This window comes from Oncorhynchus mykiss, chromosome 21 (genome assembly GCF_013265735.2).
Source record: "Oncorhynchus mykiss isolate Arlee chromosome 21, USDA_OmykA_1.1, whole genome shotgun sequence".
NCBI classification, from domain to species: domain Eukaryota; kingdom Metazoa; phylum Chordata; class Actinopteri; order Salmoniformes; family Salmonidae; genus Oncorhynchus; species Oncorhynchus mykiss.
Genome location: NC_048585.1, coordinates 11,848,962 through 11,861,629, shown reverse-complemented (window position 1 = coordinate 11,861,629; position 12,668 = coordinate 11,848,962). Strand labels below are relative to the sequence as shown.

At 44.1% G+C, this 12,668-nt stretch overlaps 1 protein-coding gene across 1 annotated transcript; it reads left to right on the top strand.

Annotated features, from left to right (window-relative positions):
- Nucleotides 1–562: 562 nt before the first annotated feature.
- Nucleotides 563–10,457, top strand: LOC110499694 (glucoside xylosyltransferase 1). Its single transcript, XM_036956902.1, has 7 exons — nucleotides 563–889; nucleotides 2,128–2,314; nucleotides 3,563–3,694; nucleotides 3,920–4,171; nucleotides 4,490–4,613; nucleotides 5,260–5,432; nucleotides 9,869–10,457. Exons 1-7 carry the CDS (start codon nucleotides 666–668, stop codon nucleotides 10,034–10,036), a joined length of 1,260 nt encoding a protein of 419 aa, XP_036812797.1. The 5' UTR covers nucleotides 563–665; the 3' UTR covers nucleotides 10,037–10,457.
- Nucleotides 10,458–12,668: the final 2,211 nt, after the last annotated feature.

Sequence of the window (12,668 nt, the reverse complement as noted above, 5' to 3'; positions counted from 1 at the left end):
ACACAGAGTGAGTCCATGCAACTTATTAGATGACTTGTTAAACACATTTTTTACTCCCGAACTGATTTAGGCTTGTCATAACAGGGTGGTTGAATACTTATTGACTCAAGACATTTTAGCTTTAATTTTTTAAATTCCACTTTGACATTGTGGGGTATTGTGTGTGGGCCAGTGACACAACATCTCAATTTAATCCATTTTAAATTCAGGCTGTAACACAACAAAATGTGGAAAAAGTCTAGGGGTGTGAATACTTTCTGAAGGCGCAGAGTAGATCTTTCCTTTGTCTGGCCCTCCGGTGGCTACCGAGGATGAAAAGCCAGCCTTTTTACATACCGATAGCGCCATCTAGTGGATAACCTCTAACCCACATCAAATACAATGCAGTTTCGTTTATTATAGGTCGACAATTAAAACATATCAGTAATATCAGAAGGATGCTCTAATATTTCCTCATGAATGTGGTTTTGAAAAGTATATTTATTGTGTAGCCTACTTCTCAGAGTCACACACAGACCGGGAAAGGGATTCACTGTTATTTATTATACCCCTCCCTTCCCCCAATGGTTCTCACAGAACAGTGTCTTGCCTGCAGTGTGAATGGTAGCAGCCAGCTTCGTTCTGTGTCATGACTTCGAGTTCTGAAAGCGCTTTTACTTTTAATAATGCGCCGCTACATTCGTGCATTCCTCGTGTGCATGTTGTTTGCCGTGTTCTCGGCCTTGTACGTGTATAGTAAACTATTTTATTCAGATCTGTCGGTCGGAGGAGGAGGAGGAGGACTGGGTGAGAAGACTTTCCTCCATCGAGCCGCGGCCTCTAAGCGAAGCGACATTGGACAAGAAACCAGGCGAGGCCCAGACGAAGCAGAACCAGGCGATCAACACTGGTACACTGGCTGATAGTTACACTGCTTATTATATAGCTAGATTGTAATACACTTCAAAAGGCTTCAAACTAAACGAATGCATAACTTTCTTGGTGAACAAATATTTCCTCTGCAAGTAATGTATTGGAATGTGCACCATTGACAGATGTGTCTCCACAATAGTATCAGTATCAACAAATATACTGCGACAAGACTAATTGTAACAATTCCTCTGGTTAACTTTCTGCATCCTTCCCACGTTCACTATGGTCATGGACACTGTGTACTTGCAGTTCCAGCCCAAACAACAACATTAGGATCAATTGCTTCTCGCAAAGAAATGTAAATATAGCGAAACAAGCTCAATATAGCGAAACAAGCTCAATATAGCGAAACAAGCTCAATATAGCGTGTATGTACCTGTAATAAAGAAACATACGCATTTTTCTGCGGGAAAGTTGACTGGTTGAATTAGGTTCACTAGCGCGCATGGAGGTTCAATAACATGTATTTCTTCGTGACTTGACTGTTGAGTTATTTCCACAACATCAAGAGATTTATTTTCATAGCTGATTGGTTTTCCTTCACCCTTTTGACCAACACTTTGAGGTGGTGCTGGCTGACCTACTAGGGGACCGACATTGTAAATACGAAAGTATTCTTAATTAACTGACTTGCCTAGTTAAATAAAGGTTAAATAAAAATAAATACTAGTTACAGATGTTTTGAGACAAACACATGTGGGCATGAGTCGGTAGTCTACAACAGAAAAGCATTACCACTGAATAATAATAATAATAATAATAATAACAGGAAAACAGAGTGCAGTTGTTGAAATGGAAGTTAAATATCTGTTGGCCAACTTCAGTGGTCTCTGCTGGATTGCTAAGCAACAGGATATGCAATTAAACGGGTGCTTATGGCCTTTAACAGTTTGTTACAGTCAACAAACTAGTGTGAATGACAAACAAGATAATCCGGTTGCCTAGACGAACACACCCCCTTCTCTCCTACAACAACTTTTAAATGCTCACCTTGCTGCTTTGTCTCTCTTCGGTCAAGCAAGGGATCTCTGTCGGCTGTCAGGTTTAGCTGGCGGTGACAGGCATCTGGATTGCTGTGTGATGAGAGGAGAAGAATAGCCTTTTCAAATCCTCCGAACCAGTTGGTGAACCTGGCACAAATCATTGACAAAGGTTTTAACCTTTTAAATGAAACAAACGTTGGTTTGACTGTAGCATACTTGTCTTTATTGGCAGGTACATCATGAGGAAAGCAGAGGGCCGTGTGAGGACGGCTGCAGCCATGCACCTGGCTGTCGTGGCCTGCGGACAGAGACTAGAGGAGACTCTCACCATGCTGAAGTCTGCTGTTATGCTCAGCATCAAACCACTGTGCCTACACATCTTCGCTGAAGACCAGCTGCACGCCAGCTTTATAGAAGCTGTGAGTTGGACTGGATGCACTACAAGGCCTATAGCCTGTGATTGGAAGCATAATAATGTGGTAGTAATGAGATGTGATAATGACGTTGTAATATCATGTCCTACTATGATAATGTAATAGCATCTACATCACAACTCTAACATATAGGCTTCAATAAAGTCCCATTTGGTCCAGTGTACATGATACACACAGAATAGAAAACACTGAACAGCTGCTCTTTCCATAACAGACTGACCAGGTGAATCCAGGTGAAAGCTATGATCCCTTGTTGATGTCACCTGTTAAAGCCACTTCAATCAGTGTAGATGAAGGTGAGGAGACAGGTTAAAGAAGGATTTTTAAGCATTGAGACATGAATTGTGTATATGTGGCCTTCAGAGGGTGAATGGGCTAGACAAAAGATTGAAGTGCCTTTTGAATTGGGAACGGTAGTAGATGCCAGGCGTACTGGTTTGTGTTAAGAACCGCAATGCTAATATGATGAGCTTACGGCTCCCGAGTGGCGCAGCGGTCTAAGGCACTGCATCTCAGTGCTAGAGGCGTCACTACAGACCCTGGTTCGATCCCAGGCTGTATCACAACCGACTGATCGGGAGTCCCATAGGGCAGCACACAATTGGCCCAGCGTCGTCCAGGTTAGGGGAGGGTTTGGCCGGGGTAGGCCGTCATTGTAAAATAAGAATTTGTTTTTAAATGACTTGCCTAGTTAAATGAAGGTTAAATAAATCAAATTAAAACGCTAAACAGTTTCCTGTGTATATCAAGAATGATCCACCACCAAAAGGACATCCAGCCAACTTGACACAACTGTGGGAAGCATTGGAGTCAACGTGGGCCAGCCTCCCTGTGGAACGCTTTCCACACCTCTTAGAGTCCATTCCCTGACAAATTGAGGCTGTTCTGAGGGAAAAGGGGGATGTAACTCAATATTGGGAAGGTGTTCCTCATGTTTGGTGTACTCAGTGTATAACCTAGACCAGGGGTGTATAACTAACTCCATGGAGGGCCCAGGTTCTGCAGGTTTTTGTTTTTTCCTTTCAATTAAGGCCTAGACAACCAGGTGTGGGGAGTTCCTTACTAATTAGTGACCTGAATTCGTCAATCAAGTACAACGGAGGAGCGAAAACCTGCCGACACTCAGACCTCCGTGGCCTAGAGGTTATCTATCCTGTCTATAAACTGAGTATTTACCTCTTTTTAAAACCTCTGTGTAATAACACTTGTCTGTTTGCTTTGTTCTGTGTTTAGTTAGAGTCGTGGCCAGGTTCATTCCGTTCCAGGTTTAACTACACTCTGTACCCCATCACCTTCCCCCGTGAGAATGCTGGAGAGTGGAAGAAGCTCTTCAAACCATGTGCTTCTCAGAGACTATTCCTGCCTGTGAGTTTCGTAGCTGGAGAAATTCCATTTTGTTTAATTAAATATTAGCGTGATGATGGTTTCCATGGCCTCAGAATAATATCTTGGAGTAAAAATGTTACTGTACATGTGTACACTGCTAAATGGGTTGTCTGTTTCTGATTCTCTCTTGTCTTCAGTTGATCCTAAAGGAGGTGGACTCAGACATCTTGTTCCTGATCTCTAACCTCTGTTTCTGTTCCCCAGCTCATCCTAAAGGAGGTGGATTCTCTAGTCTACGTGGACTCGGACATCTTGTTCCTCCAGCCTGTAGACGCTCTGTGGTCCCTGCTAGCTCACTTCAACGCTACCCAGCTGGCCGCCATGGCGCCGGAGCACGAGGAGCCACGCATCGCCTGGTACAGCCGCTTCGCCCGCCACCCCTACTATGGCAGGACGGGCATCAACTCTGGAGTCATGCTCATGAACATGACACGCATCAGGGCCACATACTTCAAGGTAATATAAACTTTGACCAGCAGAGGTCACCATTGCAATACATTCAGGGGTAATATAAACTTCGACCAGCAGAGGTCACCATTGCAATACAGTCAGATGTAATATAAACTTTGACCAGCAGAGGTCCCCATTGCAATATATTCAGATATAATGTCATCCAGAGATGGGAGAATCGAGATTTTCTGCAATAAATGTATCCTTGTTGAATGAATGACAAACAAACATCATAATTTAAGATGTTTGCACAGGCACTTTGATTTGACACTTAGCTTGTTTTCCACAATGTAACACACCCTCTGTCCTGTTCTGTGTGATCAGAATGACATGACGTCAGTGGGTCTGAGGTGGGAGGAGCTGCTGATGCCCCTGCTGCAGAAATATAAACTAAACATGACCTGGGGAGACCAGGACCTGCTCAACATCATCTTCCATCACAACCCTGGTGAGACTCACAGCTCAGTACCTCCCTTATTACACCACATGATGAGACACATTACATATAGTCATATACCAGTGTATATGGTTGTTATAGTAGAAACATCAAATCAAATTCATTTATAAAGCCCTTCTTACATCAGCTGATATCTCAAAGTGCTGTACAGAAACCCAGCCTAAAACCCCAAACAGCAAGCAATGCAGATGTAGAAGGACGGTGGCTAGGAACAATTCCCTAGAAAGGAGGCCCAACCTTGGAGAGACTCAACTCTCAACACACAGCTGTTTAACACACCATTCAATATGATTTTACTGCTGCTGTTTAATTATTTGTTCATTTTATTTTCTATAACACTTTTTTAAAGCATTGTTGGTTATATGCTTGTAAGTAAGCATTTCACTGTCTACTACACTTGTTGTATTCGGCACGTGACAAATGAAATGTGATTTGATTAGAAACATGAACCTTTTAAATGTAATAGCTGTGGCAGGTATCCCAGCTCCAGCCTTGCAGGGCAGCAGTGTCTTGTCTTATTGTTTACCTGGGTAATAAGATGTGTGTCGAGATGATCAACTAAGCTCCAGGGCCAGAAGACAACCAGACGTATTGGCTTTGTGCCCCTCTAAACTAGCCCTTGTCTCTCCCTCTCCAGAGTGTCTGTTGGAAGTCCCCTGCCACTGGAACTACCGTCCAGACCACTGTATCTACGGCAGTAACTGTGGCTCCGCGGAGGAGGAGGGTATCTTTATCCTGCACGGGAACAGAGGAGTGTACCATGACCTCAAACAGCCTGCCTTCAGGGCCGTCTACGACGCCATACGACAGGTAAACTAAACGATCACAGATCAGTGTAGTCTACGACTCCGTACGACAGGTAAACTAAACGATCACAGATCAGTGTAGTCTACGACGCCATACGACAGGTAAACTAAACGATCACAGATCAGTGTAGTCTACGACGCCGTACGACAGGTGAACTAAACGATCACAGATCAGTGTAGTCTACGACGCCGTACGACAGGTAAACTAAACGATCACAGATCAGTGTAGTCTACGACGCCATACGACAGGTAAACTAAACGATCACAGATCAGTGTAGTCTACGACGCCGTACGACAGGTAAACTAAACGATCACAGATCAGTGTAGTCTACGACGCCGTACGACAGGTAAACTAAACGATCACAGATCAGTGTAGTCTACGACACCGTACGACAGGTAAACTAAACGATCACAGATCAGTGTAGTCTACGACGCCGTACGACAGGTAAACTAAACGATCACAGATCAGTGTAGTCTACGACGCCATACGACAGGTAAACTAAACGATCACAGATCAGTGTAGTCTACGACGCCGTACGACAGGTAAACTAAACGATCACAGATCAGTGTAGTCTACGACGCCGTACGACAGGTAAACAAATCGATCACAGATCAGTGTAGTCTACGACGCCATACGACAGGTACAGTGCCTTGCGAAAGTATTCGGCCCCCTTGAACTTTGCGACCTTTTGCCACATTTCAGGCTTCAAACATAAAGATATAAAACTGTATTTTTTTGTGAAGAATCAACAACAAGTGGGACACAATCATGAAGTGGAACGACATTTATTGGATATTTCAAACTTTTTTAACAAATCAAAAACTGACAAATTGGGCGTGCAAAATTATTCAGCCCTCTTAAGTTAATACTTTGTAGCGCCACCTTTTGCTGCGATTACAGCTGTAAATCGCTTGGGGTATGTCTCTATCAGTTTTGCACATCGAGAGACTGAAATTTTTTCCCATTCCTCCTTGCAAAACAGCTCGAGCTCAGTGAGGTAGGATGGAGAGCATTTGTGAACAGCAGTTTTCACTTCTTTCCACAGATTCTCGATTGGATTCAGGTCTGGACTTTGACTTGGCCATTCTAACACCTGGATATGTTTATTTTTGAACCATTCCATTGTAGATTTTGCTTTATGTTTTGGATCATTGTCTTGTTGGAAGACAAATCTCCGTCCCAGTCTCAGGTCTTTTGCAGACTCCATCAGGTTTTCTTCCAGAATGGTCCTGTATTTGGCTCCATCCATCTTCCCATCAATTTTAACCATCTTCCCTGTCCCTGCTGAAGAAAAGCAGGCCCAAACCATGATGCTGCCACCACCATGTTTGACAGTGGGGATGGTGTGTTCAGCTGTGTTGCTTTTACGCCAAACATAACGTTTTGCATTGTTGCCAAAAAGTTCAATTTTGGTTTCATCTGACCAGAGCACCTTCTTCCACATGTTTGGTGTGTCTCCCAGGTGGCTTGTGGCAAACTTTAAACAACACTTTTTATGGATATCTTTAAGAAATGGATTTCTTCTTGCCACTCTTCCATAAAGGCCAGATTTGTGCAATATACGACTGATTGTTGTCCTATGGACAGAGTCTCCCACCTCAGCTGTAGATCTCTGCATTTCATCCAGAGTGATCATGGGCCTCTTGGCTGCATCTCTGATCAGTCTTCTCCTTGTATGAGCTGAAAGTTTAGAGGGACGGCCAGGTCTTGGTAGATTTGCAGTGGTCTGATACTCCTTCCATTTCAATATTATCGATTGCACAGTGCTCCTTGGGATGTTTAAAGCTTGGGAAATCTTTTTGTATCCAAATCCGGCTTTAAACTTCTTCACAACAGTATCTCGGACCTGCCTGGTGTGTTCCTTGTTCTTCATGATGCTCTCTGCGCTTTTAACGGACCTCTGAGACTATCACAGTGCAGGTGCATTTATACGGAGACTTGATTACACACAGGTGGATTGTATTTATCATCATTAGTCATTTAGGTCAACATTGGATCATTCAGAGATCCTCACTGAACTTCTGGAGAGAGTTTGCTGCACTGAAAGTAAAGGGGCTGAATAATTTTGCACGCCCAATTTTTCAGTTTTTGATTTGTTAAAAAAGTTTGAAATATCCAATAAATGTCATTCCACTTCATGATTGTGTCCCACTTGTTGTTGATTCTTCACAAAAAAATACAGTTTTATATCTTTATGTTTGAAGCCTGAAATGTGGCAAAAGGTCGCAAAGTTCAAGGGGGCCGAATACTTTCGCAAGGCACTGTAAACTAAACGATCACAGATCAGTGTAGTCTACGACGCCGTACGACAGGTAAACTAAACGATCACAGATCAGTGTAGTCTACGAAGCCGTACGACAGGTAAACTAAACGATCACAGGTCAGTGTAGTCTACGACGCCGTACGACAGGTAAACTAAACGATCACAGATCAGTGTAGTCTACGACACCGTACGACAGGTAAACTAAACAATCACAGATCAGTGTAGTCTACGACGCCGTACGACAGGTAAAGTAAACTATCACAGATCAGTGTAGTCTACGATTCCGTACGACAGGTAAACTAAACGATCACAGATCAGTGTAGTCTACGACACCGTACGACAGGTAAACTAAACGATCACAGATCAGTGTAGTCTACGACACCGTACGACAGGTAAACTAAACGATCACAGATCAGTGTAGTCTACGACGCCGTACGACAGGTAAACTAAACGATCACAGATCAGTGTAGTCTACGACTCCGTACGACAGGTAAACTAAACAATCACAGATCAGTGTAGTCTACGAAGCCGTACGACAGGTAAACTAAGCGATCACAGATCAGTGTAGTCTACGACTCTGTACGACAGGTAAACTAAGCGATCACAGATCAGTGTAGTCTACGACGCCATACGACAGGTAGGCTAAACGATCACATAGCAGTATTTCAGCCTGCCTTCTGGGCCATCTACGATGCCATACGACAGGTCAACTAAACGATCACAGAGCAGGATTTCAGCCCGCCTTCTGGGCCATCTACGATGCCATACGACAGGTCAACTAAACGATCACAGAGCAGTATTTCAGCCTGCCTTCTGGGCCATCTACGATGCCATACGACAGGTAGGCTAAACGATCACAGAGCAGTATTTCAGCCTGCCTTCTGGGCCATCCACGATGCCATACGACAGGTCAACTAAACGATCACAGAGCAGTATTTCAGCCTGCCTTCTGGGCCATCTACGATGCCATACGACAGGTCAACTAAACGATCACAGAGCAGTATTTCAGCCTGCCTTCTGGGCCATCTACGATGCCATATGACAGGTAGGCTAAACGATCACAGAGCAGTATTTCAGCCTGCCTTCTGGGCCATCTACGATGCCATACGACAGGTAGGCTAAACGATCACAGATCAGTGTTGTCTACGATGCCATACGACAGGTCAACTCAACGATCACAGATAAGGGTTTACAGATGGTAAAACAACGTGATTGTCTTTCATTGATTGTGTATTAGGTGTGTAAGGAAATGTTTGTTTGTGCGTCCAGACCACGTCTATGCAGATCTCCACACGTTTTAGTGGTGAGCGAAACAGATTTCCTCATCAGGATGTGTTCTAACTGATCACAGTTGTTTTAATGATATCGATGACACTGGGCATGTGTTTAATGACATCATCAATGTCCAGGTTCGTATTGCTTTCCTATAACTAAGGGTCGAGCGTCCATCAGAAAGATGCCTGGTCAATATTTCGTCCTTGCCTCTCAGTACGCCTGACACACACACACACACACACACACACACACACACCTCATACATAATATGTGAGAGTATTAAAGCCGCAGTTAAACCAAGGCTCAGGAAAGAGCAGTAAAGTTTTAGTGCTGATGGTTCATGTAGAGCCTCCACTGGCACAGTGCTCCGTCATCCTCATAAAAACAACACACACATTGGAAATGGAGCTTCATGAGCGGAGGGGGGGGCTTAACTTTTAGTAACCCAATATCAGGGACTAAACCAAACGAGAGGACGTAAAATAGTCATCCCCTTTGATTTCCTGTGAGAGCTGTAAAGGTACTTCCATTATTGGGAAGAGGAGACTGATTGTGTCTGTAGTTGGACCGAGGAGGATAATAAGGTGGGATTTTTCTCTCTCTACATCACCTCAGCAGCTTCATGGACATTTATTCCAATGAAAAGAAAGGTTGGAAGTCTTTCTTAGGCTTTATACAACTATTAAACATGTTTCACTCCCTGTCTATTTGATCACACATTAAAAACAGGCAATGATGTGAATTGTAAAATGGTGAATTGTACTGATTGTAAGACGCTCTGTATAAGAGCTTCTGCCAAATGACTAAAATGTAATGAATTTCTGGCCACAGCTGCAGTAGATATCTAGAAGTGTGGACTTCACGTAGTGCCTGTTTGATAACAGAATGCTCTATGTCTCAGTACTCATTTAGGGAGGATCCTGTGAGCTCTCTGCTGGTCCCACTGGAAGAAGAGCTGTTGAAGACGACCCGTTCATACTGTGGTAAATCACATGTTCTGTTCACTAAGAGACTGGCTCACAGCCTGGCCAACGTCAACAGAGATGCTCAGCCTCTACATGGACGGTAGTCTGAAGTCCTGGGCCTCCAGGCTGTCCTATAGTGTTGTCATGTTCAGAGAGGTGGTGGCCTGGGTTCTGTTCATTAGAGCACACTGTAGCAAAACATTTTGCAACGGATAACTAAAATGGGTGTTTCTTATTGGACAAGTTGAGCTAGTGCCTACTCTGTTTCATTTTGTCGTCTTCTGTTTCATGACTACTTGGCACCTACAGCTACATGGCTGAAGGAATTTATTTATAAATTTTTATTTAACTGGGCAAGTCAGTTAAGAACAAATTAAAATTTTACAATATCAGCCTACCCCGGGCAAACCCTCCCCTAACTCGGACGATGCTGGGCCACTTGTGGGCCACCCTATGGGACTCCTGATCACGGCCGGTTGTGGGCCACCCTATGGGACTCCTGATCACGGCCGGTTGTGGGCCACCCTATGGGACTCCTGATCACGGCCGGTTGTGGGCCACCCTATGGGACTCCTGATCACGGCCGGTTGTGGGCCACCCTATGGGACTCCTGATCACGGCCGGTTGTGGGCCACCCTATGGGACTCCTGATCACGGCCGGTTGTGGGCCACCCTATGGGACTCCTGATCACGGCCGGTTGTGGGCCACCCTATGGGACTCCTGATCACGGCCGGTTGTGGGCCACCCTATGGGACTCCTGATCACGGCCGGTTGTGGGCCACCCTATGGGACTCCTGATCACAGCCGGTTGTGGGCCACCCTATGGGACTCCTGATCACGGCCGGTTGTGGGCCACCCTATGGGACTCCTGATCACAGCCGGTTGTGGGCCACCCTATGGGACTCCTGATCACGGCCGGTTGTGATACAGCCCGGAATCAAACCAAGGTCTGTAGTGACGCCTCTAGCATTGAGATGCAGTGTCTTAGACCACTTCGCCACTCGGGAGGAAGAGACTAGATGGATGTTGGGGACTTCATATGCAGGAGATACATACAGTGTGAAGAATGATGTCGCTGTCATCACTACAGATCCCACATCTTGTTCAGCGTTTCTCTGGTCATAGTCATCTGTTTAGGAGGCTATATGACATTTCCAATGCTGACGAGGCTCTTCTTTAATAGTGCTGTCTGCTGTATTCAAGAGGCCTTGCTCTCCATATTGGAGAATTTGGTCTTATCCGGCCAGCAGAACATGACTAAACTCAATCAGCCTTCCTAAGCTAAATGGTACCTCTCCTATTGACAAAGAGCTACTCTGAGCCCTCTGCCATAATGTGAACAGCATAGTGCCATGGGAGAAGAAGAAGGCACAGACAGGAAGCTGTTTTGGAGTTTGCTTGATTGAAAATGCCCTTTTTTCAATGGCAGTCTTTCCCCTTTCTATTTTAAGATAAGAGGAACAAGATACGGATTAATGTGAGTTCTGGATGTTTACAGTTTATTGTTGTTCTTTAGTTTTTGTGTCAATTTGTTTACTTCAGAAATAGTTACAACCAGTACTTCTCTTTGTGTGTTATTTTGTTTGTGAAGGGTTTTATTAGATGTGGTCTGGATGAAGCCGTCCGTACTTTCTGCACTGATCTGTTTCAGACACATTGTCAGACATTCATACCAGTCTTTATTACTCTGATGTTCTGCTCAATTCCCTCCTTTAAACATGCTGGAACATTGTCTTTGAAGAACCACTTCACTCTGCAGTCAGTCAGTTTTCATGTGTTGTTCAGGCGACAGATCGTCTTCGGTACATTCATTTGCGTTGTGTTTATAGCTAATGCCAAAGTTCTTTTCACTGTTGAATGTATATTTGAAACATTGACCGTCAAAACAGACAACTTCCTTCTGTCGTCATAGAATGATCTTGAAATTGTTTAGTCATTTTTACAATACTTATCTTCCTAATGATTACTTTGTGTATTAAATGCAGTATATTTTGTAGCAGAAAGGTAGTACTCACCTTTTTGTATATGTCTGTCACTGTATCTTAACCAACACGTACTGTATTCTGTTAATTCCAGTAGTACACAATTTGATATCTTGCCACCAGATGGCAGCATTGCTGCATCATGAACAGCAGTTAGCTGGACCAGAGGAGAGACTGTCAGGTTCACCTATTACATGGAGGGGGATTCATGACTAAATGTGGGACAAATATACACCGTTAACTAAATGTATGCCGTCAAAATATCTATGCAGCAATAATGTTATGGGGCGCTGCCTGTGTGGTTTAGATGGGAGTCAATCTGTCAATAAATCAAGTATAAATTCTTTATGATTGTCCTTACAGTTAACAGCTACGTAGTGGAGGTAGTATTTACAACTATTCACTATGTCAATATGAATGCCTGATATTCCCTGCCATCGCCCTAATAACTCTTGTGAACTTGTGCTTGGCTTGCGGCTTCTCTATTGTCTCCATTGATTGTGTCACATCACCTCCACTTCAAGCAAACGATGGAACAAACTCCTAACCGCCGGGACTGTTCCTTATGAGATGATCAGATTTCCACTGATACTCAGCATCTTTTTAATTTATTCTGCGAAGGTCAGGGACTTGAGCCAGATTGATGGCCTGTTTCTGTAGCTGTTCCTCACAGATCAATATAACAGTAAATACCCAGTGACCCGGCCGTCTGGGGCCCTGGTGTCTGTCTGCTTTGAGCTGCTCATAACCTGG